Below are 27,868 nucleotides of genomic sequence, written 5' to 3'. Positions count from 1 at the left end.
CTTTCTGTGGACAAAATTATTGGTGTACTGAGAAGATTGTCGAATTTATACCGCATTTTTTAAACTGATTTTATCACAATTTAACCGACATTAGTTTATAAATTTGTAATTCGGTCTGCTGTTTTATTTCAAAAATTGTGTACGCCGCTACGCAGTCAAATACAATTATAACGTTTTTTTTAACAGTCCAAAGATATTCTTTTTTTACCCCCAACCTTTACCAATTAAATGCATTGTATGTGGTATTATAGGCTATCATTAAATGCAAAGACCCGAATGAAAAATCTGTTTCAATATAGCGCCAGTGGTGGTACGAATCTTTTGTCATAACGACATAAGACGCTTTGTAACAACTTAAGTTACTATATTGATAAGACCCCCTTTTATATTATAAACGCTAAATTATAAATGTTTTTTTGTTATAGACTTTTTGATAAGGTTTAATAATGAATGCTGGCTTTGAGCATTCAGCCGCGGTAAATTTTGCCTCGGTTTTAGAGGATACCGTTTACCAGTTGTCGATTTTAGGCAGCATTCTGCCTGTTTCATTTCAAGCCAGAAGTGATGCTAAGCAAGTAAGTCGTACATTAAACACTGTATTTTTAACCTTACAGATTGTTCAGTGCTAAAAAGGGGAACGTTTAGATTTAAATTCAAATTGACGACTAATTTGGTTTCATTTTAATTGTTGTTTTTGTGCACTGAATGTAATTATGTTTACATGTTGGAAGTATCTTTTTAAACTTAAAATATAACAAGCTGTACCCGGATAACCAAGTGATTTAAATCAATATATATTCATGACTGGTAATATGTGTACTTCTAGATAAATAGCCTATAGGCACTTCCTGGTTAACTTAGCAATTCGGCGCTGCTCTAGAATCCTACCTGATGTTTTCGTTCAAGGGTTCCTATTGCTAACATTTGTCTGTTAGGCTGCGAGTTAGGGTTGGTCAAGTATTATTATATTTATTCTCCGATATTTATTTTAACTTGCAATTTCATTTTTAACAACTTGATTTGTTGCTGTAAAAAAGATGCACCAGTAATTGAAATAAATTGGGTAATAAATCAATTAAAAAATAAAAAACATTACCATCTTATAATAAACATTACCATCGGTTCCCAAATGCTAACCGCAACCCTACCCAAAGTCAATCTATAATCACTAAATTGGGAACCAAAGCATTCTGGGTAAATAGCCAATTCCAGCTTAAAATGTTACCGACATATATTTAGAAAAGCGTTTACTAACTATTAGTAGATATGTTATTTTTTTACAAACATGGAATTACAACAACAGGTTTATAAATAACAGGCCAGCTGGAAAGTATGGCAGATCTCAATAAAGTTTAGGGTTAATTTGGTTATGCAAATGTTGTAAATAATACAAAACAGAAAACTCTTTACAGGGTTGTAAACACCAAAGGTGTATAGAAGCAGACCTCAGGAAGTGTTTACTTTAGGTTTATTGCAAATGTAGATGATTGCCAAAAGTTTTCCTAAATTAAAAGAGGTCATTCTAAAAAGTTTGGGAAGCCATGTTATAACTAATATATTATAGCAGTCCGTTGTTAATTGTACCTGTTCTGACAGCTTGTTGGTGGAAACATTTCATCTGCTCTTGAGAGTCAACAAAACCTGGAGTTGAAATTGGAACAAAATCTAATTGATCATCTTGACAGTAAGGTAAACCATTAAAGTGTAAAATAGTTAACCTATCTTCCGATTTGGTACCTCAGGTTTTAAATTAACCACACTTGAATAGAAATTTTACCTTAACATTGTATTTAGTGTATTTAACAATTGGTTGCGCTCTGTGCAAATGCCTAACTTGGCTACTTTGATAAACAGGGATAATTAGGCAAATTCTGGTATCATGTTTGATGTTGTATACCAGTAATCACCAATGGTATATCACTTATTTATCCTAAGTCAACCATAATTCTGTGAGACAGACAAATTTTACTAATAAAAAGCAAGTATATCAGTGTTTGCAGTAAAAACATTAATTTTCGATAATATGCCCCTTGTTTATACCACTAAAATTGATGATAAGGCTAACTCAAAATATTATTGCATATAAACATACTTTAAAGTATGAGTTGGCTAAAACATTTTGTTTGCAAAAATGTCATTTGTGTTTTCGCAGACAATAGGTGGCCTCGTTACAAGCAACAAACTAGTCGACCAATCGATGCGACAAAGTCCCCTCACGAAAGATAACTTGTTTAAAGTCCAAGAGGACAGGTAATATGGAATGGTAGTAACAAATGCTTTATATATGCCTTTATATATTTATTATGAACTAACTCAAGTTCCATTCAAAAAAACATAAGTTGTCTTTTAAATCCATTTAAAAAGGCAATTACACACTATTTGTAAGGGTAACAACTTACAAACAGTTTTAGATGTTCTGTCATTTTACAAATGATGCAGTCTTTCATCTCCTAATTGAAAATTTAAAGTTCATTTTATGTTATCTAAAAATATGTGTAAGTTAAATTATATATATATAGTAATATTTTTGTCTCGATGCAGAAAATTCTGTGAAGATATTTTGGTTGAATTAAAAGATAACTTTCTGTCATCGAGACCGCGTCATGACTTTTCGTCACTGAAAAGAGCTGTACAGACTGAGAAGGAAAAGAAGCTGTCACTTCAAAACACCATTATTAAGTGTGTAAAACGCTATTTTTTTTTTATATATTTTTTGTAATAAATTTTAATTAGAATCATGTTATCACTGAAAATACAGTAAACTCATATTACTCACTCTTTTTTAAGTAGTAACCACAAATGTTATTTTGTGTATTACTAGGATTGCTAAAATTCTAGGATCACAAGCATAACACTGATCATAATCTAAATGAGCATTTTAAATTGAAATACTTTTATTTAGTAGTGCTTGCAAGACAAAACAATACACGGCCAACCTAAATCAAACGTATTGGGAAAGCAAGGACTGAGAAAGCTAAATAGTTTTCTATCAGGCATTTTTGCAAAAAAAAGCTCATAGCTAGAAGACGGAAAATTAAGGTCCTAGCTAAATAGGCCTTAATACACCCCCTAAAACTTGTTCACGGACCCCCAGGGGGTCCATGGACCCCAGTTTAAGAACCCCTGAACTAGATGGAAGCACATTAAAATATAAGAATATGCTAACTGTGGAGAATAATATCAAAATATTTTTCAGAGAGGAACAGGGAAGACGAAAAATCAAGCAGCTCCAGCGAGAACTGCTGGACATCAAGAAAGAAAAGGAACTCCAGATCCAGCAGCGAAACGAAATGATCGCCCATCTCAAGGACCAATTGCAGGTATTTTGCAACGAAAAATGACATTAACAAAGCTTCCACTGAAGAAAAACTTCGTAGTAAGCACTTAATTTTGTTCACGGTGTACCGCTTCCTGTAGAATTGCAATATTACGATTTGAAAAAATCGCCTTGGCTTTTATAATAAAACCCAGGTAGGACTTTTATATTTTTGTGAAAAATGTACTCCGTAACTGTGTTGCTGTTTTCTGGAACGGAAACTAGTAAAAACTGCCAATGAAGAAAAAATCGAATATTTTAGCAAAATAATATAAACGGGTGTATTTTTAGTTTAAAGTTTACAAAATCCGTTGTTTAGGCCTAAGGACACCAAACACTTTAGAAAATCCTAATTTTGCTTTTTTTGGCAAAAATTTAATTGTTTTTTTTATAAAAATTAAAGGATAAAATAATGAATAATTTTGACTATTTACGCTCTGGTGGGGATTTTTATCCCAAAAGTGCCATATTTAGAGCACCAAAAACTGCTGTCAAAACTTCTAGCACTGAAGTGTGCCCCCGAACTGTTTATCCGCTTTAAAACGGCGGAATTCTGTTTCAAACGTTTTTCGCGCGCGGCTTTTAGGAAATGAAGGCCAAGAGCAACATGGAGGGCAAGTACGTGAAGAAAAACGCCGAAAACCAGGTCCATCAAAACCAGCAGAGGTGTATGCTCAACGAACAGAGCACAAAGGAACACGTCGAGGTACCTAAATCTATAGTAGGCTATACGCTTCTAGCCGCATGCTTGCTGTCGAAGGCCTTTTATGCAGCAAAATATGATTTAATCAAGTATTTCTTAACTGTGGTTACTGCCTCCTTGGGGGGTCATGGAGCCATATTCCAGGGGGCATGAGCATATGCTATAATTTTAATTGTTAGCTAGTTAAACCCAAATTTCTGGTATTCATAAGGACCTCGTCTCGTAAACCCTTGTGACGTTCCTTTACATATTTTTATCAAACGTATTCGGACACAACACAAAGATACTTTACGTTTATTACAGGCTAATAAGAAAATTGAAAAAATATATTTTATTAGCATCTATATTCACTATAGTGTGCATTTAAGTCTTACATGCTTAACACGTATGTCTTTATATTTGTTATATAAATAGATTATTTTTAACTTGCAAGAACTTCTTCGGAGCACTCGAGAAATGAGGTTTAGCCTCCAAAGGTTCAAATATAGTTTGAAACTTGATGATATTTTTTTCAGGTAATGCAAAAACAACATGCTTTGGAAACAATTGTTTAAGTTTAGTGAAGAATACTTTTGTTCGGAAAAACTTTGTTTTAATTACAAATTTTACTTCGCTTTCTTCAAGTATAGATTCTTCCGAATAACAACTATCTTTGTTCTTTACATAGCGACATGTAGATACAACCCACAGTTGGCACGACTCAACTGTTTCAAGCTCTGCGTAAAATATATACTTTAATGCGCTTGCAATTTATTGTTTAAATCATCCGTATAACAAATCCATCTTAACTGCGACTAAAAATATAAAATTATGTAGAACTTGAGACGAAGCATCGACGAAGAAGTCAAGACCCACGTCGAGGTCGAAGATTACCTCAAAAAGCATCAGAAGGTAGGTTGTCTATGCGGAATCTTTTTTTCTAAAATTATATTGGAATTGTTCCTAGCTCACTGACATTGAATCAGTGCACACTACTCACTAAAAAAACAGAAATTGAACTTAAAAGGGGCAGAATTATTGGTTTTTTAAAATGCTTTTACTTTTGTTGTTTATTTGTTGTTGTAAAACTTATTCAGTAAAGCAGACTTTAAAATAGAGTTGGCCAAAATTATAATTGGTACCGAGTATTTATGGAAAGCAACGATGCTGATTTTTTCGAACCAAAGTATAGTTTCGGTGATGCTCCAAAAACTAGAAAAATAGGTATGTTAGCAAAACGGAAGGCACAATGATTATCTCACATCTAAACTTCATATTATTTATTGTTCGATGGATTCCTTTGTTTATTTGACCGATCTGTATATTATATCACCGATTGGACCAATATTTTCATGGCAAATTATATCACCGATTGGACGAATATTGGATATTTTTATCGAGTTGAAATCAATACCCCATAAAGGATGTAGTCTAGACAATTTTGTTTAGCGGTCTTACTTCGACGGTTGGTCATCAACCTGTCTGACTTTTTGGTGATTAACAGCGGCCTTTACCCTTGTTTTTCCTAAATTTCGTGGAACACTACAAAATCTTTGAACCGTACCGTAGTCGTAGTTGGAGTGTAGCACGGAATTTAAGAAACAACCCGTCTTTGTATTTTTCATGGTTTTCTATATTGAGCTATTTACCGGCCATAAATATGAACCCGGGTCCGACTGCCGATTTTGTCGAGAACCTAGTTCGGTTCCGACTCTACAGCCTGTATTCAACCAATTTACGTAACGCAAATAAGGTGGATATTCAGCAATCCAATCGTAGCGGTGTCATACTCACCCACCCACCTACAATACATGGTTGAAAAATCGTTCCCCAAATGCTATTCCGCCTTTACAATCTACAGTTGGCGGCCATATCAGTTTTAAAATTTAGATGCGCACGTCGGAGGTCAGGCTCGGGTAGTCTTACGTGGTCTTACTAGAGTCCCGAGTCCGACTACAGCCAAACAAACCGACTCCATCGAGTCCCGAGTCCCCGAGCCAGTGATTCTCAACCTTTTATGGCGTACGGCACCCCTCAAAAATAATTAAATAGATCCAGACTGAAATTTTTGTGATAAATATTTTCCTGAAATGTCAAGGAACTGGAACAACACAATCAACTTAGAGCATGCAGGAAAATGCCATTTGATATAATGGTCTCCATTCGTACACAAATAGTTTTATCTAGCAGAAGCTTACTAATTGAGCAAAAATCAGATTTTTAGAAATACTCGAATACCTATCGTCACCCTTGAGCATTAGAAATGGCACACCAGGGCGCCGCTGCACCCCGATTGACACCAACTGGCCTAACCAGTCGCACGGTTTAGCTCAGGGGTTCTTAAACTTTTTTTACCGCAGACCCCTAAATCTTCTTTCATCTTGTGTGGACCACTGTAGGCAAAAAATTTAACAAAATGACGTCATAAATTAACGCACAATACAAATAGACTTCATAAATTTGCTGATTTTGGTCCGAAAATGTGAAAGTGAAATGGAATCTAAATACATTCAGTGCAAAACCGTATTATTTTTGATTAAGTTGTTTTCTTTAAATATCAGATTACTTCTTAAATATACACTAATATTTCAATTATACCTTCATGGACCCCCTAAAACTAGTTTACGGACCCCCAAGGTGTCCATGGACCCCAATATAAGAACCCCTGGTTTAGATCCTGGAGGACAAGGTGGAAGACTGGATGGAGAAGTACGACAAGGACACGGAGGCCAAAGCACATGAGCTTAACGTTCTGAAAACATCCAAGGCCAACGACCTGGAAAGACTGCAGGTGATTCATCTGGCGTCGGCGGTTGGACTGAAATCTGGGCATGACTCATAGAGAAGAATTAATCATTTATGGCTCGGACACAAAACATCTACAGGGTTCGGACCTAAGCAGCCAGACAAGCCTAGTTTGCTAGTTCAACTACAGTAATATAATTAGGGCAATATGGTGTAAATTATGAAATGGCTTGTTGGAACTAATTTTAATTATATTTTAATTTCCGTTTATACCAAATTTGCTATTGTGTCCAACGGCGTTCTTCAGTTGCCCGTTCAGAGAATAATTTTCAGCCTGCTGTTGAATTATTAGGCCTAAAAAATGCAACCTTGATGAACTAATTTTTACCAATTACAAAAATAAAATGCGATGTAGCCACAAAATTCATGAAATTAAAAGTAATAGTTTAAATTTTAGCCTAATTTCGAGTTTCGCTGATTCGAATTCTAGTAAAATCTAATTTCGGCAAATCGAAATGCTTTAATTTGAATAACAATCTAATTTAGAAAAGCTGAACTAAAATCTAGATGTCCAAATCTGGTTGGGAAAAATACATCTCTATGATAAAGATAAACAGTCCTTAAGTAAAAATACGAGTTTCACGGATCTGATTATTTTTATTTTTTAAGGGTAAATTTATTATCGATCCAACACTTTTGTTGTTGTTTTTATAAGAAAGTTAGACTGGTGAAATTCACAAAATGTAGAAAATGTTATTATGATAGCATACAGATGTAAAAATCCAAAAATCGCGCAACATCAATTAGAAACTAACGAAAACAAAAGTAAAAACCAACACGTTGAAGATACACCAACCTCCAACCCACACAGATGTATTATGTTTACGATTAAGTAAATAAACTGTCTGAATAAGCTTGGGCGTTAAGGATGCTAAAAATTCCTCTTGTCAAATCCTACAGGAGCTGACCCGGAAGTACGCCGAGTACGAGCAGGTGGTAGTTGAGGATCGCATCGAGAAGGAGAAGGAGCGGAGAAAGAGAGAGCAGGAGGAAATAGAGCTCTTGTCCGCCGTCAGGGTCAGTATAGAGCGGCCGATGTATTGCTGTCTAAGTGTGCGTATGTGTGCGCGTGTGTGCGCGTGTGTGCGCGCGAGTTCGCATGCTTTCTCTTCCATGCTTTCTGGTGTGAGCGAATTATACAGCCATATAATGAAAAAGTGTTTGAATTCGTTTTCGCTTATATGTACGTTCGTTTCTGCTATAGGTATATCTCATAGTATTCGATCAATAGAAAAGTCAACTGAATTTGTGCATTTCAGCCTTGTATTGTGATCCCCATTAGCGTTTTCTACCCTGAAATGTAGGTTTATTAATATTTCATATCTAATTGTGATAATGATATATTATGTTAAAAAAGCTCCGTCAAGCAAAAGTGAATGTTGGCCTTATAGCCTTTAATCATGCTATTGAACTTTTCAATTAGGTCGTTTTTACTTACTTGGCGTAGTATTCGCGTAATTTTGTATCGGTTCGGCCGACGTACTATTAGTCCAAATATCGGGTGTCGCTAACGGAATCCAATTACAAATATCGGACATCCATAGTTTGTGCGTCTGTTCGTGCTGGTATGTGTGTGGACGCATATAAATGAATGTATACTCATTTTTATGACTATATAATATACTCGAACCAGTTAAAAAGGTAACCGAAATTTGGGTAATATAGTTATAAATTATTTAAATTGTGTATATTGAAACATGGTGTTTCCTTTTAAAGCAAGTTATCAGAGCACAGTTTTGTAATGCCAAACAAGTTACAAATAGGCCTAACTTTAAAGCTCTGTTGTGTTTACACTGCTGGCCTTTTAGTCTTATAATTCCACTTTGATTATTTTAACAGCTCCAGTCGTGGTGGCGAGGTACCATGGTCACCAAGCAAATCGGCCCCTTCAGTAAAAAGAAGAAGAAGGGGGGCAAAAAGGGAAAGAAGGGGGGCAAGAAAGGAAAGAAGAAATAAACTGCGTTTTTAAACTTATATGCTTGTCATTTCAATATATATATGTTCCGCTTTTGTGTAGATTTAAATAAAATAAGGTAAAACAAAGTTTGGGCATTGTTAAGGCAAATCAATACTAAACACAATAACCATTTTCAATTTTTAGTTACCTTATATTTATTTTTTTCTATGATTAAATTTGTGATTTAGTCTGCAATTTGTTATTGGTGCAAAAAAGTAAACACTAGCTTTGCCAATTTGCAATTAAAAAAAATGAAGTAAGTGTTTTTTTTGTTTTTTTTGTTTGTTTGCAGTCACTATTTGATAATGGTTCAAAGCTCTGCCAAAATCGTTGCGAAAAATTGCATTTTAAAGTAATTCACAAACTCAGTAAGATAGACCACATTTAAAGGCTGTATTAAACTATACATAACACAAAATGGTAGCGCAAACTAAGGTTAAGAGTGTCTGCTTGGTGAGACGTATGCTAAACAGCGCGATCCTGTAAAGGCTAATGTTACGCTTGAATAGTTCGATATTGCCTGACGCTTGCGAAAAGAGGAACTAAACTTACAACTTGATTGTTATGTGCTTTGAGCAAATAACCGAGCACATACAGCAAGTAAAATGCTGGTAAAGCGATGAGCAACGTATAGTGCGTGATTGGTGTATTGTTTAAGCAACACATTATTGTTAAAAAGGCAGGTTAAGTATTACTATTAATTTAAGGCAGGTTAAGTATTACTATTAATACACTTTCGCAGAAATACAGTAGAACCAAATAACGAATTGTGCCATCAAGATATTATTATCTCTCTTAAGTTATAAGTTGTGTAATTAGTACTACAACGAACCTGCAACCCCATCAAAATCAGCCACTATGACAACTGCAGCAAGTAACATTGGCGCAAAAGATGAATTGTCATTTGGTGATCAGGTTGTGAAGATGTTTAACAGGTAAGCTGTGTTGATGGTGGGCTTTTGTGTATGTTAACTTGATGATGAGTCATATTTTCATTGCACGCTTGTACGTATTTTCCTACCTGCAATTTGAAACCGTTCTGCGAAGTATTATTAGGTAGGCAACCTATCATATGACACCATTTGGTTTATAAGTGTAGCACTTTATATAAAAGTTTATACGGACTTACTCGCCAACACTTAAACTCGTTGAGTGACCTGCAGTTTCAGAAACCCTGCCCCAAGATATAGTATTTTACTTCTATGTAATTCTAGTTTTTCCACAAATGATAAACTTTTTGGTTTGCTTTTCATGTGAAGTGATCGATACGATAAGCGGTTGTTCTGTGACGTAACAATCCAAGCGAGAGAAAAGCGCTTCGCCGTTCACAGAGCAATGCTTGGACTGAGATCGAAATTCTTCGAGAAGTTATTCACTTCTGAGGTGGTTGGCGAAACAAGAAAGGAATTTTTCGAAAAAAATGAAGTTTATATATTTTGTAAACTTAGTAAATAATGCTATTCATTACAGAAATATTACATTGCACTAAAATGTTCACTGTCTTTGGTATTGTTCATTATTTACATAACTCCAACGTAATACTGTTTTTTTTTTTTTTTTTTCAGATGAAAGAAAAGTTCGCCGCAGTGGTGAAAATCGACATGGACGACGATAGATTGGAGAGAATTCTCGATTATGCTTACACTGGTGTCATGGATTTTTCGGGCGGTAACGCCACGGATATTCTTGAGGACGCTGAATACACAGAGCTTCTAGGTTGATTTTTTAAAAGTTTACGTTGTCTTATCATCTATTTTAAAAGTTTTAAACCTGTTAGATTCTGGACTTAAAGCACACTTTCGTTTATTTAGACCTAAAAACCGAATGTGAGACATCCATGTTCGAATCTGTTGACGTGGATAATTGCCTGAAACTTCGGTCTTACGCTCTGCGCTACAACCTCACCCAAGTTGCCGATAAAAGCACCCGAGTTATCGAGGACAACTTTGCTGAGATCGTGGAACAAGAAGACTTCAAACAACTAAAAGTCGACGAAATGTCTGCCATTATCGATCTGGAGAAAGTAAAGGTAATCCAACATACAGCACCTAAAGAGCATTAGTCATTATATCTTTATTCAGTCTTGATATTGATTTAAAATTTGCAATCGACAGTCAAATCAGAACTTAATTGGTTTTAACCGTTCACATAGACGTCTCGTTATAGCGTAACTTTGTGACGTCATTTCTGAAAATAAAAAAACAATTGTCGTTCCGCTAAGAAAATTATTCTACTTTTACCCCTGCACCTTTATAAGTTCGAATAGTACTAGTTAAACATAGTGTACTCATGTCTAATTTTCTTCAAAAAAGTTCATAGCATAAAATAAATGCACTATAACAACGCGACTGTCAGTTAATACTTTGACTTAATTTGCAATAAAAATAAGAGATTCATTCGAGTTAACACACAACACTCTTTCAGTTTCAAGGAGAAGTCGTTTACACTGGAATCGTCCGGTGGGTGAACCACAACACGACAAGCCGAAAACAACTGTTTGCTGCTCTTTTCGCTAGACTTGACCTTTCCACTTTGTCGGGAGAAGTTATGCGAATAGCTGCAACAGAGGTGACTATATGCAGTATAGGCGCTGCTTAAAAGTTAACTATATATTATTCATTGGCCTGCCGTATTTTTTAAAGCCGCAAAAAATTTCGCCCCAAACAATGACGAAAGGTATACAAATGGCGTTTTACTTTCAAATAATTTTTTACGTCTTGTTTGATCATAAAACCTATCAGGGCTACAGAAAAGTAAAATATCCCCCAAAATTGGCAGATTAACAATACGAATATTTGTTTGTTTTCTAATTTTTTCTTTAGGAAGCAATAATAAAACAAACGATTAGAATTCATTTTTGGTGGCTTAAAGTCACCTACTTAGGTATCTTGCCTAGAAAAGTCACACAAAAATATATTTGTTTAAAAGGTAAAGAATAAACACACAATGCTGAAAAGGAAGATATATGGTAATTTTTCATTTTCATCGGAGGACCATTCATTATTTTTTCATTTTCATCGGTGGACCATTCATTTTGTTTTTGGAAAATAGAACAAATCCTAAAGAGGACATATTTCAAACCTAATATTATGTTTTTCACAGGATTTGGTGCGCGAAGACCTCCAATGCACCAAGGCGCTATTGGACGCAACCATATGCTTTGTTCCGCAAAATTACAACGATTTGAAAGGTAAAAGCGTAACTATAGGCCTTGATAACCTGTTGACATCATATAACCCACCAGTAAGAATGACTGTATAAACTACAGACTGCGGTGTCTAATAAACGTTTATATTTGACCATCAATTCCGAAGCAGGGTTTAGTTTAATATGAAGCTTCGTTTTGAGTCATTCTCGTAATTTTACCATTTGTGAAGGAATATGATTTAAATAAAGCAATAGATTATACCAAATATTTTATTACAATTAGACAAACCGACAAAATCATCCGAACCGTTAATGCATGTAAATCATCATGTATAAATATTTCTGTTAAGGATGCATTCTGGCCATTGGAGGGGAAGGTGTCCCGAAACAGTGTGCCAAATATGACATCACAACGGGGAGCCGCGAAGTTTTGGCGGTAAAAATGCTGAAAATATTGTCAGGATAATTTATTGCTACGGAGTTTAAAAAAAACTCCAGTCTAGAGTCTACTCTAGATTAAAAAACTCAAGTCTGGACTCTAGATTGACGGTTTAATCATGTTACTGGAGTACTCTTCATTCGATAAGTTTCTGCTTGTATGCCTGTTTCTGTGGGGTGCACCAAGGTATAACCGGATTTTTTTCCTGCGCTTCTAAATTTATTTTTCCATTAGTGAGTGGAATTACTACGAGAAAGTGCATTTTAAATTTACGCGATAATTGAGGATTTAATAAGTGAAAATATCTAGTATCTACAAATCGTATAACCTTGAAAGCAATTAAAACAAACTTCTACAGGCTACCAAAGCGGAATCAATCCGCTCAGGACCTATATTTTATAATTGTATAAACATATGAATGTTTGTTCTTGCCATTGTGGGACACGAGATAATTTGTTGAAACTTATAATAGTTTATTCAACAGAAAGGCGTTTTAATTGACGCTTTCCTTTAGACTCCTTTCAAGGTTGCGTATCTATTTCGCGAGCCAGCCACAAGACGTACTGGTGATTATAATTGTATTAGTCGATAAATGAACAAACAGTTTCAAACTTTTTTTTTTTGCTTCTTAGCCTTGTTTAGCACTCTTCGGTATTATAATTAAATATGGCCTTGTCTGAAAAAAGCGACCCTAGATGACCTCATAATAACTTCATAATAACTGAGCTGCATCTTACTTTAGGCGTTTATACAGCGAGATTAACAAAATAATTTTATTCGCATCTATAGGCTATAAGAATTACCATACTTTCGTTGAAGTACCAGCTATGTTTAACATGTGAATGTACAACATGACAAAATATAAATTTTGTTCGATAGCATCTCAACAGCCACCGAGTTGCACGAAGTTCGGTGAAATAAAAAATTGACATAAAAATTTTATTCGCATCTACACTAAACATTATCATATTTCAGTTGAAGTATACCAGTTTAGGTTGCAACCGAATATAATTTGTTCGACAGCAACTTAACAGCAACCGAGTAGCCGCAAGTTCAGTGAAATGTGGTAACAAGATCATAACCTGTGGTGGTGCGGATGGGGTAAGGTGGTCAGCAAAAGCTTCAAACAAATGCGAAGTCCTAGATTTATCCGATACAATTGGGTGGGCACCGAGACCAGACATGCCAGAAACTCGAAAACTCGCTGCTGCTACAATGTTTAATGGTAGGCCAAATAGCAAATGAAACCGCAATCTTTCATGTCAGACTAAGTATTACTTAGTATGATTTGTATAACTTTTGGTCTAGGAGGAGTTGCGCGTGTTATTGAATAGGTTAAATAACCTTTACTTCATTTACCCTGTTACTTCTAAATTATTCAAGTTAGAACAATCGTGTATAGAACTAGCCTTTCCCGCACGTGTCAAATTATTTGACGTTATTACGCCTTTAACTTAACAAATGTAGAGATTTAGGTTTTAAATGTAACAAGTGTATATTGCTGTTGCTTTTATAATATTCCCAGTCAAAGAAAAATAGTCGCACTCAATATTTTGTCAGATTAGAGCAAATTATGTTTTAAAATCAAATCTGTTTTTTACAGGAATGATGTACGTGTCCGGTGGTCGAGATGTCGATGGCAAAGATTTATCGACGTGTTCAATTTATAGCATCGCCAACAACATTTGGAGGAGTGGACCTAGGTTGCTTTGTACTAAGCGTAGTCACGCAATGGTCGCTCTTAATGGTAAGCAGGGTAAAGGGTAGGTTCCCGCATGATTTGTTTTACTTTTGAGTAAAAGTGAGCCTTGTTTGCTTTCATAGTTTGCCAACTTGTTTTTCAGCTTTTTTTGATAATAGTACATGCAATCAGAATTTTCTTTCGAATAACAGAACCTGCCTGAATCCGAACGATGAAAACAAACGATTCTGGGTGCATATCAATGATAAAGACTAAACTAAGTACAGAACCTAGTAAACCGGAAATTAGTTTGTTTAGATCAGAGGTTCTCAACCAGTGGGCCATTGCTCACTGGTGGGCCATAAGAACATTTGAGGTCGGCCACAGACCAATTTAAAAAAGCTAGATTTAGTTTGTATTGTGTAACTATATTTAATTTTACAGGAATAATGGCTTGGGGAGCAATTAAAAAGGAGTTTAAATTTATACTTCAGCCACAAGCATCTTGCTAATGCACGGTTGAATAAATAATCTGCTTTGAAATATGTTCTCCTGTGTTTTGTTCTAGACCTATTTTACAGTTTTTTCTTTCATAAAAATTTATTGGGCCACAGAATTTTTTGGCAACGTACATGGGCCACGAAAGAAAAACGGTTGAGAACCACTGGTTTAGATCTTGTATTATGATAAATATAATTCGCTATTAAAAGCATTATCAGTGTCTTAATTGGAATGAATCTTTATTGCATGCATGTTGATTAAAGTTGCGACATGTTTAAATTACCTAGGCCACACTATGCACGGATCTGTAATGTAGCTTTGCGAAAAAAGTCGAGTAGATCTAAATCATCTCAATTAAGACGTTTCAATACGAGCTTGTATTATCTTCAGTTAATGTAAATTACCTTTTATGGAGTAAGTTAACTATCTCAGACGCAAATTTCTGCTCAGGCGAATTTGGCCGAAGCAATATAAATATTGCGCAACTAACTTGCAATAGTGGATATGCACTAAGTAAATCAAATGTTCATAGTATGTTAAAAACCTGAATTCATATAAAATTAAACAATTTTCGCAGACGCACTTTTCTGCCTGGGTGGATTTGGCGGAGACGATATGAACATGCGCTATGCCAATGATAGCTGGACGACCATTGCCTAAATGAAAACGACAAGGGGCGGTTTAGCTGCTGTTGCGTTCGAACGATGGATTTACGCTATTGGTGGCAATGATGGCAAGTATATCAGTTGACGTTAAAATTCAGTTATAACCTTATAATACACATCAATTGGAGTCTTCTCGAATGCTATGAAGCCTGCGTTTCTTCGGTGTAAAACAGTGATCGGCAAACTTTTTTTGTCGCGGCCCTAAGTACTTTTTTTAGAGCTATTAAATACCCACTATGTACAACCACTACGAAAACAGTGGCGCATTCAGGATATTTGTTTTTGAGGTGAAATATTACACGGCGCGAGGTGAAAAGAAGTGAAATATTACACGGCGCCTTGATGCCTAAAACGCTGCCATGCCATATGTAAAACAAACTAGAAAACGAGAATATACGCGCTAAGCGCGAAAATTTTGCATGTAGTTAAAGTTGCAAGAAATATAGTTCGACAGGCTCTCAGGACCGCATTTAGCACGGGGTCGGCAACGCTGATACGTATAAAGTTTCTAAGCCACACGAAATGTTTAAATTAACTTACCGCTACATCAGGCGGCCCACAACTGCATGATAACACTAATCTATTCAAAAGTAACTCGCGGCCCGCTAAAATGGCTCTGCGGCCCACAGTTTCCCGACCAGTGGTATAAAGCAATGTTTCTTAGCCCATGAGTCGCGACGCATTAAAACTTCCATACCGATAAGGAGACATGGCTAATATGAATTAAATTCGAAGGTATTAATGTTATTGCCTGATTTGTGTATTGTTCACCTTAAGCTTGCAAAATGTTTAGTGACGAGCATTTGATCGTCAAAGCTTCGCTATTATAGTGACCTTTAGCAATATGGCCGCCACGAAAACAGGTGGAGAAGCACTGGTTTAATAAAGGATGGTGACTAATGACTCGCTTTTGGGAAACTGCTCAAGAGTGAGTAGTAGTTTATGAAAACCCTAATGAGACTTTTATTAAGTATGCCATTAGTTGATCATTGCCACTTTTAATCGCTATAGTGGGGAACACAACGAACATACATATGGTATTTTGTATCACAATTTACTAGTTTATCAAAACAAGTCAAATACACGTTTATATCTATTTTTGCTCGGTTTCATCAAGTAACATTTAATTGAATTGTTTTTTTTTATGCATATGCGTAGGATCCAAAGACCTTGCTTCTGTTGAACGTTACGACCCCACTACGGACACGTGGTCCAATGTTCGACCAATGAATGTGGTGAGAAGCTACCACGGAGCTTTTGCCTTCCGAGGAAAAATCTATGTGGTTGCGGGGTTGGTAACAGTTTAGTACACTTATACGGCAATTGTTTTTTAACAGCATGAATCAGGGGTTCTTAACCTTTTTGTATCTTTTGTCCGTTTAACAAAGATAAATATCAGATTACTCCCAATATATAAAGTGGTGCTTATTTATTCAAAAAACGAAGGAACAAATTACATTAGTTATAATTAGTGAGACGGCTGCCATTGTTTTTTGACAATGAACTGTTTCGTTCTGTATATTTGATATGCAGAGAAGCCGCTTCGCATAGGTTAGTTGAAGAAAACGGAACCAGAATATTCAGAGCTTGAATACCTCTCCTTGGATTTACCCCCTGAAACGAGGAAATTTGCCCCTAGGGTAAATTTTCCCCAGGTTAAGAAAGGCTGACATAAATCAAAAACAAGATCAATATTATTTTTTACAGTGAACGAAAATCACATTACATCTGGGGAATAGAAGAAGCCAATAAGGTGTTAAACCTATGTTATTTATCCATTTTTTTATAGAGATGGCAAAAAATCGGTTGAGGTTTACGATCCCAAAGAAGAAACATGGACAACCTGCTTGGATCTAGAAGCTGTCAGCAACGACTGCAATTTCGTGGTTGTTTGATTCTCTTTGTGTTGTGCGGGGTTTAAAGACTGGAGGCGGGAATTCATAACAGGAACGTGATTGGCCAGGATGGGAGAAACTGAGGGACGACATTCCGCCAGGAACCACCACGGTTTTTTACCCTAATTTTATTTAGGTTAAGACAAGTAATTATATATCGTTATATCGATTTTTGTCGTTTATAGTTACTGTATAGCAATTACTTTAATCAATAGGTTTACTATTAACTGTTCTCTATGGTTCGTTAAAGTGGTTTAAATATGCTAGGATGACTACTTTATACACTGTCCATTGTCCAGGTGCCTTTACGTCCCTCTTGTCTCCTTTTTATTTCTTGCGCTTTTGTATATTTTGAGGCACCAGAACTACAAAAAAAATTGACAAGAATAATTAATCAAGCCAGGCTTGGGGTTGCTGTTTGATAATTTTTGGTCAGGTCGTCAACTTCACAAACTGGACTATAAGTTTAAAATGAGTGCCCAATTGACTTTGCATAATGTCTTTGGTAACTCAACTATGCCCTTAGAAAATGTTTTGTTTGATGCACAGCTTTATATACTTCAAGTATTTGTCTGTAACTCAACTTAACTATTCACATTAATGATGTCATTTCTTTGCACTATTTCTGTACTTCAATAATATTATGTATTTACTATACTGTAGTTTTTGAGCATATCACTCTAAGCCTAAAGTTACGGCGAATTCATATAGATTTCTAGCTAACAATCGAATACGTCAGGTTGGTTAACAAAAAAAAACGGGGTAAAAGTTTAAATGAATGATATGGATTTGATTGCGGCTCAAAAAGTTTAAAAACCCCGAATATAATACAAAAGTGTCACCTGTTTACTCCGCACAGTGAATTGACTTATTTTATTTATACTCTTTCGACTTATTTTGTAAAGGTCATTACAATTTAAAATTCGCTGCATACAATCTGACGAAAAACAGCTGCAAACCAAGTAATTTTTGCGGTCATAATTGTTTGTTGTCATTTTGCGGATAACGTGGGCTTTCTCACATAACCATGTAACATCGTCATGCTAGATCATAAAAACAAAAACTTTTTTGTTAGCCAGTATTTGCTAATTAAAGCCAGGACATGCACTGTTTAAAGAGACAACTTTTTAAGTTGTATATATATATATATAGAAATTGAGCAAGTTTAATCATCACTATAGAGCAATTCGTTTTAACCTGGCAAAAGAGTCAAAATTTTGTCCAAATTATTTTTAATTTAAAATAGTTTACAAAATGCACAAACATTGTTTACATAAACAACAAAAACTGTAGTTAGTTTTTTTGTAATGGTTGTTCAGTTTACAATGTTATCAAAATTTATTTTCAGATTACAAACAACGACGTTTTAATCAAATTATATGTTCGTTAGAGCAATATACGGTAACGCAAGCTGACAGAATTAACACCACAGGCCTAGTTTATCTCCTTTGGCTCAGCTCGAACTTCGTTTTTGCTTCAGATAGTTGTGCAACGCTGAATTGGATAAATGTATTGAACACTATTTGCCGTGTTTTTTTTTCGGTGTAGTGCTTGGCAATTATCCGATCTCCTATTTCGATAACATGCTAGTTAATATTTTTTCTTTGTTAGTTTTTTGCTGTTTGTCTTTTTAATATGCCAAAAATACTTCAAGAGTTTTACATAAACCCGACAAAAATACTGATTTGGGTTGCATTGGTCGCCAGTAAAACACCAAAAACAATTACTGAAGAGGGCGTGACATTAAATTTGAGCCAACCTATAGCGCTTACCACCAGTTATTCATTTTCTAAAAAAAGTAGGCTTCAGTAATTTAACTTTTAGCCAGTAAAGAGTTTTACTGAGATTAATTCTATAATCTATAACGTAGCAATATTTGTATGTGACACATTCGAAAGCTTGTGTGGCGTTTGTTAAACAAATTTAAGCAATATTGTGCTTTGGAAACTAGGTTGTACCAGTGCTGTAATGTTAAATCAATGATTTGATTTGAGCAAGGCTTAAATAATCCTGAACACAAAATGGAAGCAAACTGATGTATAACGTCTCTGCTTGGTGAAACCATGTGTTCAGCCTGATAGTCATTTCCTTTGTAGGCAACTGTTACGCTTGATTGGTTTCATATAGCCCGACGCTTGCGGAAAGAGGAACTATATTTACATGTTACAACTTGATATGTGATTTAAACAAAGAAGCGAGCACAAACAACAAGTAAAGTGCTGGTAAATCGACAGGCAACGTATAACAAGCGAATGTCCAACGTTTTGTAGTACAATATAAAATCTGTTGTTTAAAACAGGTGGTTTATAAAAAGTTTGTTTCGCAGAGAATAGTCTGAGACATCAAGCAGTTTACCAAAAGTATTCTTCCTATTAAGTTGTGTAATTACTCGGGCTGCAAATGCGCAAGCTTTTTCAATTTAGTCACTATGACAACTGCAGCAGGTGATATTGACGCAAAGGATGATTTTTCATTTGGTGATCAGGTAGTGAAAATGTTTTATAGGTAAGCTAAATATTGATAATAATTGTCATTTGTTGTTAATTACATGCGGAAAACAGAGGTTCTACAACACGCTTGTGTACAATGTTAACTTTTTTAGGAATAACGTCACAAAGTTAAGTCATAACACTTGTTCTGCAGCAACCTCGTGAACAAAACAAAAGCGTAATCCCAGTCCAAGTGCGCACAGAGCGAAAACATTTACTTTCAAAGGGGGCCACGGTGTAAAAAAGTTAGGAAACCTCTGCTGTAGAGTCATAACATTTCCAATTTACGTTTTATCCTGGTCGTAATGTATTCCCGTTCAACTAAGTATGTAAAGGTGTGTGACTTGCAAATGACGTCATCCTAAGTACCTTTTCCCGCAATTATGTGGCTATAAATCATTAGCTAAACTGGCTTTTGTACAGATTACGTAAAATTGTAACGCACATTTTTATATAACATTTTTTCCGTTTTGTTATGAATTATACCTGGGGATGATGATAAATGTTGTTAATTTTTTCAGAATCGGGAAATTTATGGTTGGATAATTAGGGATGTACGATAGTATCATGCTTCAACGCCGCGTAACTGTTTTTTTTTTCGCCTAACTGTTTTTTGTTTAGTACAAATGTACCTTTTTGGTGTCTATCTTTATATGTCATAAACTATATTTTTTAAGATTATTGGTGCAAAAAAGTAAACACTAGCTTTGCCAATTTGCAATTAAAAAAATGAAGTAAGTGTTTTTTTTTTTTTGTTTGTTTGTTTGCAGTCACTATTTGATAATGGTTCAAAGCTCTGCCAAAATCGTTGCGAAAAATTGCATTTTAAAGTAGTTCACAAACTCAGTAAGATAGACCACATTTAAAGGCTGTATTAAACTATACATAACACAAAATGGTAGCGCAAACTAAGGTTAAGAGTGTCTGCTTGGTGAGACGTATGCTAAACAGCGCGATCCTGTAAAGGCTAATGTTACGCTTGAATAGTTCGATATTGCCTGACGCTTGCGAAAAGAGGAACTAAACTTACAACTTGATTGTTATGTGCTTTGAGCAAATAACCGAGCACATACAGCAAGTAAAATGCTGGTAAAGCGACGAGCAACGTATAGTGCGTGATTGGTGTATTGTTTAAGCAACACATTATTGTCAAAAAGGAAGGTTAAGTATTACTATTAATTTAAGGCAGGTTAAGTATTACTATTAATACACTTTCGCAGAAATACAGTAGAACCAAATACCGAATTGTGCCATCAAGATATTATTATATCTCTTAAGTTATAAGTTGTGTAATTAGTACTACAACGAACCTGCAACCCTATCAAAATCAGCCACTATGACAACTGCAGCAAGTAACATTGGCGCAAAAGATGAATTGTCATTTGGCGATCAGGTTGTGAAGATGTTTAACAGGTAAGCTGTGTTGATGGTGGGCTTTTGTGTATGTTAACTTGATGATGAGTCATATTTTCATTGTACGCTTGTACGTATTTTCCTACCTGCAATTTGAAACCGTTCTGCGAAGTATTATTAGGTAGGCAACCTATCATATGACACCATTTGGTTTATAAGTGTAGCACTTTATATAAAAGTTTATACGGACTTACTCGCCAACACTTAAACTCGTTGAGTGACCTGCAGTTTCAGAAGCCCTGCCCCAAGATATAGTATTTTACTTCTATGTAATTCTAGTTTTTCCACAAATGATAAACTTTTTGGTTTGCTTTTCATGTGAAGTGATCGATGCGATAAGCGGTTGTTCTGTGACGTAACAATCCAAGCGAGAGAAAAGCGCTTCGCCGTTCACAGAGCAATGCTTGGACTGAGATCGAAATTCTTCGAGAAGTTATTCACTTCTGAGGTGGTTGGCGAAACAAGAAAGGAATTTTTCGAAAAAAATGAAGTTTATATATTTTGTAAACTTAGTAAATAATGCTATTCATTACAGAAATATTACATTGCACTAAAATGTTCACTGTCTTTGGTATTGTTCATTATTTACATAACTCCAACGTAATACTGTTTTGTTTGTTTTTTTTCAGATGAAAGAAAAGTTCGCCGCAGTGGTGAAAATCGACATGGACGACGATAGATTGGAGAGAATTCTCGATTATGCTTACACTGGTGTCGTGGATTTTTCGGGCGGTAACGCCACGGATATTCTTGACGACGCTGAATACACAGAGCTTCTAGGTTGGTTTTTCAAAAGTTTACGTCGTCTTATCATCTATTTTGAAAGTTTTAAACCTGTTATATTCTGGACTTAAAGCACACTTTCGTTTATTTAGACCTAAAAACCGAATGTGAGACATACATGTTCGAATCTGTGGACGTCGATAATTGCCTGAAACTTCGGTCTTACGCTCTGCGCTACAACCTAACTCAAGTTGCCGATAAAAGCAACCGAGTTATTGAGGACAACTTTGCTGAGATCGTGCAACAAGAAGACTTCAAACAACTGAAAGTTGACGAAATGTCTGCCATTATTAAGAGGGAAAGAGTGAAGGTAACTTTCTCATGCCATTAAATAAATAAGAATGAGTGATAACTTTAAAACGTAAGTGAAAATGCTGGATTTGTTATAGCAAAATCTGTATATAGATTTTCCAATAAATATAATTAAATTAGTGTTTCGCTTGAACGATTTCGCAAATTATGATAAAAAATTAGACAATAAACAACTTTTGCCATTGAGCAAACAACAAATTCCACTTTACCATAAAAAGCGCTCGCCTTGGTGTTAATCTACAACTTATTTGAATCTTACTAGAAGTCATTGACAGAGAAAATGCAAGAAACTGACAAGACATCGAATTTTACATTTTCAGTTACGTATGAGCACAAAATGGAACTTCGAAAAAAGCCGTATCTCCAGATATAGAAAGTATTTGGGTAAAATAAATAAGTCATATGTTTTAAAAAGTCTTGGTTTTTTCTACGCCATTCAAACTTTAAGCATCTCAAACCATAGTTTACCTGTTCTGGAGAACTGACATGGACGGGCCGTTCGTCGGTCGTTTTGAAAACTAAAAACGGCGGCTTTTTCCAGGCAGGAATTTCTGAAACTTTGTGTGGGTGATGTATACAAACCCCAAATTACACAAATCAGTTGAGAAACACTCATTTCCATTTTTTCTCAGACAAAGTAAAAATAGGGATACTTATAGTTTCAAGGAGAAGAAGTTTACACTGGCATCACCCAATGGGTCAAACACAATCCCACGGATCGGAGAGAACTATTTGCTCAGCTCTTTCTCCAACTAGACCTTGCGTCGTTTTCCAGTGACTACCTGAGAGCGGCAGCAAAAGAGGTAACGAAACAGTTCAGTTATTTTTATTCCAAATCAAAGCTTTTATTTCGGAAAAATAGTAGGCCTATGTGGGCAGGGTTTAAACCAAATTATATTACTATACCATTTTCTTAGGATTTGGTGCGGGAAGAGGTTCAGTGTAGCAATGCACTGTTGGACACAACGATGCAATGCTACATATCACATAAAGACAGCAATACGCAAGGTATTTATCATGCTATAGGTGTGGGTGGTTGGTAGGGATGCTCAAAGTAGAATATCGAATTCAATTCTGTCGTTTATTTCGGGTAATTGGAACCGATATAATTTAATGTTTTACCGCTGATTGTTTGCGCCTAATTGTACCAACGCGTGCGGTAAGTTGGCATGTCGCTGCGGCGACCAATTTATAGTGCTTGCTTTAATGTAACCTGGTAGTGCAGTGTCAGCGTTTTTTCGGGCGACCAATTACTTCGCGTCTGGCGATAACGTTCGTCTAATAATTAAGTGTCAATCAAGCGTTATTGGGCGAGCGACTAACGTGTAATGTCAGGAGCAGAGTTCGCAATTTCCCTAAATGCGTTAAGTTGCAAAAGTAATACGTGCTGGCCATCGAGAAAATGCGCTATAGGGTTACTTAAGGTCAACTTTAGGCCAATATTCAGCGAGGTTATGCAGTTATGCACAGCGTAAATTGTCAAGTATTTGTTATGTCAATAGTAACTTTGTATTCTTTGCAGTACATTATTTGACTGCATAACAGATCAATTAGTCAAAAAAGAAGCACTAAGACCCAACAATGCTTTTAAACACTGTACCGAATTGCTAAAGAGTTCTGTGTGCAGCGTTGAATTGTACTCACTATTGGCAAAAATATAAGTTTTGGCAACAACCTAAACAGTGGACATGTATTACAGTTTACACAACTGCTTTAAATGACAGTTGTTAAGAATGTAAAACATTTTTTATTATAATGTACACATGTTAGCAAATTGTTTGGGCGATTTATTGCTGTGATTGTGGGCCCTCTAGGGTAGAAAAAGATTAATCCATTCCCCAAACAAAATCGAGGTTAAATAATTTAATAAAAATATACTAGGATTCGCTATTCTGGATTCGTTATTCTAGATTCGAAACCTATTATTCTAGAATACCTTGGTATTCTACTTTGAACATCCCTAGTGGTTGGTTTAGACGCTGTGGTAAATAAACGGTCATTACATGCACCACAACGTACTGCTTTTTTTTTATCCTAAAAAAGAGCCGTCTTATTTTGGTGATATGTGTTGTTGCGAGAGCTATGGGTGCTTGATTGATTCTGTTAGTGTCGCATGTATGTTGAACAGACAGCCTGCCAAGCGAAGGCCTATGAGTTTACTCTCAATATATCAGGCAAATAAGTTTTATTTGTCCTAAAACGCAATATAATTAACGCACTAAAGTTGTGCCTTTCACGTAAGTTTACTTTCGGGGTTTAACGAATAAATGAATAACAGATCTTTTATTGGTTCCAAGCGGCAACTTAACATTAAAAATGTCCTAGCGCAGACGATTCTGAAACCTTATCACCTTGCCCCAAAGATGTTTTGCGTTACATTTTAAGCTTTTGTTTTATAGTTTATGTAAGTTTTACCAACGCCCCGCTGACGAAGTTTAATTAATTTCATTGGAAACTGCCTTATTTTTTTCAGTTGATTTTCTAACAATTGGAGGTGAGGGTGCAGCGAAACTATTTGTCAAGCATCACGTTAGGAGCGGAATAATTGAGATAATGCCGGTAAACTTTACATAACGCTACAATGCTGGAAATTAAGTACCACTTGGGGAACAACTTATCAGTGTATAATTTTTTCTCTTATTTCGTATGATTCATGCTTCTCCGCGACAGCAACTCAACGTGAATCGGATTGCATCAACTTCTGTAAAATGTGGAAACAAGGTAGTAATCTTTGGGGGTGCGGATGGAACCAACCAAGGTGCAAAGGCCACACAAAAATGTGAAATCCTTGACATTGCAAGCGGAACAAACTGGATACCAGCAGCTGATATGCCCGAGGCTCGAAAATTTTCAGCATCCTCAATTTTGGATGGTAATTGTTAAAAATTTTTAAATTAGCGCTTTTAGTCGGTAGTTGTAATTGCCGTTAGCTAAATTACGTATTTATGTTGTTTAATCCTAATTTTTTTGGTGCTTTAAATTAGCTTTTAATCGAGGTTCGCTAAAAAGTAAATTTAGTTATGCTCTTTTGGCTGATTCACTCTCGTTTTGTGGTTGCCGATGAAAAATAATCCAGCAGAAAATAATCGCATTTGAGCAAGACACGGATTTGAAAACGACTAACCTGCAGTGGGATTCTATCTCGCAACCTTTAACCGAGCGCAGAAGTCTTCATTTCGTTTGTTTACGTGTTTAACTATTTAAGATCCGAGTTTTGTGTAAACTGTCTGTGATTTGCTATTAACTGGGTTTAAATTTTTCGAAACGAAGTACCATCGCGCACCATTCCCCGCAGATGAGTTTGAAAACTACTGCTCTAGCGACTAAATTGTACAAGAAATATTTTTGTGTCCTGTCTAAAGAAGACACCTTATAGAAAGTGATGGAATCATTATAAACATGTATTATTTGTTATATTCAGAATCAAGAAACTCATATAGTCATCGATAACAGCATAGGTCAGTTTTTTTCTCTTCTGACTCAAGCTTTACAAAAGTTGAAGTCATATTTCCAATAAACAGATTTTTATTGAATGTTACAATACGGTACTATTATCCTTTATCAGGAACAAGCCATATTAAAGAAACAATTACAAAATTGGATTACTAGCGATATTGAAAATAAATTACCTCTGTTTTTGAGCAGGTATAATATACGTAACCGGTGGTCAGGATTTGAATAACAAAAGTTTGTCGACTATTGCCATGTATGACATCAACCTCGATTCCTGGAGTAAAGGACCGGACATGTTGTTCAGAAGATGTGTTCATGCCATGGTCAATTTTAATGGTCAGAAAATATTTTTTCACTTATTCTCCTCTATGTTGTATTTTTTTAGGCTGTCAGAAAGGCATTCCGTCCTACATAAAATGGTTCTTGTTGTGAACAGATTTAAGACCTTTTATAATAGTTTTACTAAACACCTAATTACTAATTGTTACTTTTTACTTGCGAGGTCTAAAAAGTTTCTCAATCAGGTATTTAACAGAGAAAAAGCTAAAGATCACCAAAGGTATAAAGGGCGGTAACATCAAAAATCATACTACATGACTTAAGCCGTTTCTATAGGGATAAATCGATCGTGTTGTTCAATAAAAATTGTATTTCACCTGAGTTCAAACATATTAGGTACACTTTACTGCCTTGGTGGATTTGACGACAAGGATCTTAATACGTGTGAGCGTTACACAAACAACCGATGGACGGCTGTTGCACCCATGATTGAGAAGCGCCGTGGATTATCTGCCGTTGTGTTTAAAAGATGGATTTACGCAATTGGTGGCTATACTGGCAAGTATACCTGGTTAAAAATCAATTGTTGTTCATTGAAATGTTTTATAGATCACGTTCATGGTTTAGTGTTTTGTTTATTTTTAATGTTTGTTTCCGTTTAATAGTATCAAAGCACCTAGCTTCCGTTGAACGTTACGACCCCAAGGTAGACCAGTGGTCGCAAGTGCGGACAATGAATGAGGCACGCTTTTGCCCCGGAGCTTTTGTAACACACGGAAAAATCTACGTGGTCGGGGGGTGAGTTAAACAAGGCCAGGAGGTTCTTAATCTCTTTGCCCTCGGGATATTAGATCTTGTGAAGTGTGTCGCAATACTTTAATGCAGTGGTTCTCAACCTTTTGATGGCTTCCAGGACCCCTCAGAAATATTAACTATATTGCGGCACCCCTACGAGATTTTTTCGTAGGTAAATCACTAGAATGTCACAATAAAATAACTTGAACAACACACATGAACTCTGCAAAACGTAGGAAGTTTGAAGTGGATTCATTTCATTTTAATCTTACACAAAAAATTGTAAGAGTTGAAAAGCAGCAAATTAATATTTTTTTATAAGAAAACTAAATTCAGGTTGATTCGAAAACTAAACATTTAAGTACTGAACACAAGCAAATATGAATCTAAATAATTAGCAAAATTGTTCATGAATCAAACAATTTTTATTGCTCTAAAATATATTCGACTTGTATACCTTGTGTAGGATGAGTAAGAAATCAGTGGAAGTTTACCACGAACAAGTTGACACGTGGACAACCTGCTTTGACTTGCAAGCTATAAAAAACTTCTGCAATGTTTTGGCTATTTAAACACCGCGGGGAAAATTCGCTCTCTTCATTGTTCTTTAAAAAGGTTTTTATGATAAGCCACGAAATAAGTCCTATTTTTTTTCTTCCGCAACAATAAACTGAGCCCTACCGAAGCACGAAAGTTGGCAACAGTATCTTTTTATAAATGTAATTGGTTGTTGAACTGTATTTTGACAAAAAATGGACAAATTTTTATTATTCATTTAATCTTTTTGGTTTAGTGATTGGTAGTTTTTACAATAGTTTAGGTTACAACTACCAGCAGTGACTAATGTATAATTTTAACAGTGGTTTATATACGCTTGTGATTTTTGCGATATTTTTTTGCTGTTTATTCAAAAAGTTAGTTTCATGCGTGCTTGCAAACTATGATTTTAACTGCACAAATAAAAAACTTTTCGCGATTCGCGCAAAATTTATTTGGCTTTGTGGCATGTCTAAGACCACTTTGGGGAGTAGGCTATGTCTAGCACAAAAGCGCTGTGGATAGTTTAGGCAGTGTAGCTTTGTATTGCAATTACAACGAAATTAAAATGACATTTGTGCCAAGTTACGATAGCTATCGGATAATCCAGCGTTATTTACTATGAATCCGGTCTTAAAACTTGCTTTCAGGTAAATCATATAATATAATAAATCCAGAATATGGAATGCTAGTATATTTTTAATTAACTATTTACCTTC

General features: G+C 35.6%; 3 protein-coding genes across 4 annotated transcripts; all 3 read left to right on the top strand.

Moving 5' to 3' along the window:
- The first annotated feature begins 403 nt into the window (after positions 1-403).
- On the top strand, positions 404-9,025 carry LOC146146921 (dynein regulatory complex protein 9-like). The gene is made up of 10 exons (XM_083387524.1): positions 404-575; positions 1,597-1,689; positions 2,153-2,250; positions 2,542-2,679; positions 3,197-3,320; positions 3,903-4,022; positions 4,836-4,910; positions 6,673-6,789; positions 7,704-7,820; positions 8,643-9,025. The coding sequence occupies exons 1-10, from the start codon at positions 447-449 to the stop codon at positions 8,757-8,759; spliced, it is 1,128 nt and encodes a 375-aa protein (XP_083243650.1). The 5' UTR covers positions 404-446; the 3' UTR covers positions 8,760-9,025.
- Positions 9,026-10,023: 998 nt separating this feature from the next.
- Positions 10,024-27,602, top strand: LOC146146919 (kelch-like protein 7). 2 transcript variants are annotated; one of them, XM_083387595.1, is made up of 12 exons: positions 20,852-20,990; positions 21,315-21,438; positions 21,620-21,770; positions 21,866-22,083; positions 22,745-22,888; positions 23,003-23,093; positions 24,559-24,644; positions 24,756-24,957; positions 25,731-25,874; positions 26,214-26,375; positions 26,483-26,615; positions 27,079-27,602. In XM_083387595.1, the coding sequence occupies exons 1-12, from the start codon at positions 20,914-20,916 to the stop codon at positions 27,182-27,184; spliced, it is 1,638 nt and encodes a 545-aa protein (XP_083243721.1). In that variant the 5' UTR covers positions 20,852-20,913; the 3' UTR covers positions 27,185-27,602. The 2 variants fall into 2 exon arrangements, with proteins under 2 accessions (XP_083243722.1, XP_083243721.1); XM_083387596.1 differs by lacking the exons at positions 20,852-20,990; positions 21,315-21,438; positions 21,620-21,770 and adding exons at positions 10,024-10,143; positions 10,326-10,476.
- LOC146146920 (kelch-like protein 7) lies at positions 10,598-17,088 on the top strand. Its single transcript, XM_083386751.1, has 8 exons — positions 10,598-10,789; positions 11,185-11,328; positions 11,863-11,950; positions 12,258-12,343; positions 13,370-13,571; positions 13,950-14,093; positions 16,352-16,484; positions 16,983-17,088. The coding sequence occupies exons 1-8, from the start codon at positions 10,598-10,600 to the stop codon at positions 17,086-17,088; spliced, it is 1,095 nt and encodes a 364-aa protein (XP_083242877.1).
- Positions 27,603-27,868: the final 266 nt, after the last annotated feature.

Source organism: Ascidiella aspersa, chromosome 4, assembly GCF_963924565.1.
Source record: "Ascidiella aspersa chromosome 4, kaAscAspe10.2, whole genome shotgun sequence".
Lineage (NCBI taxonomy): Eukaryota > Metazoa > Chordata > Ascidiacea > Phlebobranchia > Ascidiidae > Ascidiella > Ascidiella aspersa.
The sequence above is the reverse complement of the archived record's forward strand: the minus strand, read 5'-3'. Positions and strand labels throughout refer to the sequence as shown.

What these genes read in the sequence shown, in the direction of transcription:
- LOC146146919 (XM_083387595.1), top strand. Translation starts at nt 20,914, where the DNA reads ATGACAACTGCAGCAAGTAACATTGGCGCAAAAGATGAATTGTCATTT. An exon ending in TGAATACACAGAGCTTCTAG is followed by an intron (nt 21,771 to 21,865) that starts GTTGGTTTTTCA and finishes TCGTTTATTTAG; the next exon opens with ACCTAAAAACCGAATGTGAG. An exon ending in TGAGAGCGGCAGCAAAAGAG is followed by an intron (nt 22,889 to 23,002) that starts GTAACGAAACAG and finishes CCATTTTCTTAG; the next exon opens with GATTTGGTGCGGGAAGAGGT.
- LOC146146921 (XM_083387524.1), top strand. Translation starts at nt 447, where the DNA reads ATGAATGCTGGCTTTGAGCATTCAGCCGCGGTAAATTTTGCCTCGGTT. An exon ending in CCAGAAGTGATGCTAAGCAA is followed by an intron (nt 576 to 1,596) that starts GTAAGTCGTACA and finishes CTGTTCTGACAG; the next exon opens with CTTGTTGGTGGAAACATTTC. An exon ending in ACCTCAAAAAGCATCAGAAG is followed by an intron (nt 4,911 to 6,672) that starts GTAGGTTGTCTA and finishes CCCCTGGTTTAG; the next exon opens with ATCCTGGAGGACAAGGTGGA.
- LOC146146920 (XM_083386751.1), top strand. Translation starts at nt 10,598, where the DNA reads ATGTTCGAATCTGTTGACGTGGATAATTGCCTGAAACTTCGGTCTTAC. An exon ending in GGAGCCGCGAAGTTTTGGCG is followed by an intron (nt 12,344 to 13,369) that starts GTAAAAATGCTG and finishes TTTGTTCGACAG; the next exon opens with CAACTTAACAGCAACCGAGT. An exon ending in CGCAATGGTCGCTCTTAATG is followed by an intron (nt 14,094 to 16,351) that starts GTAAGCAGGGTA and finishes GCATATGCGTAG; the next exon opens with GATCCAAAGACCTTGCTTCT.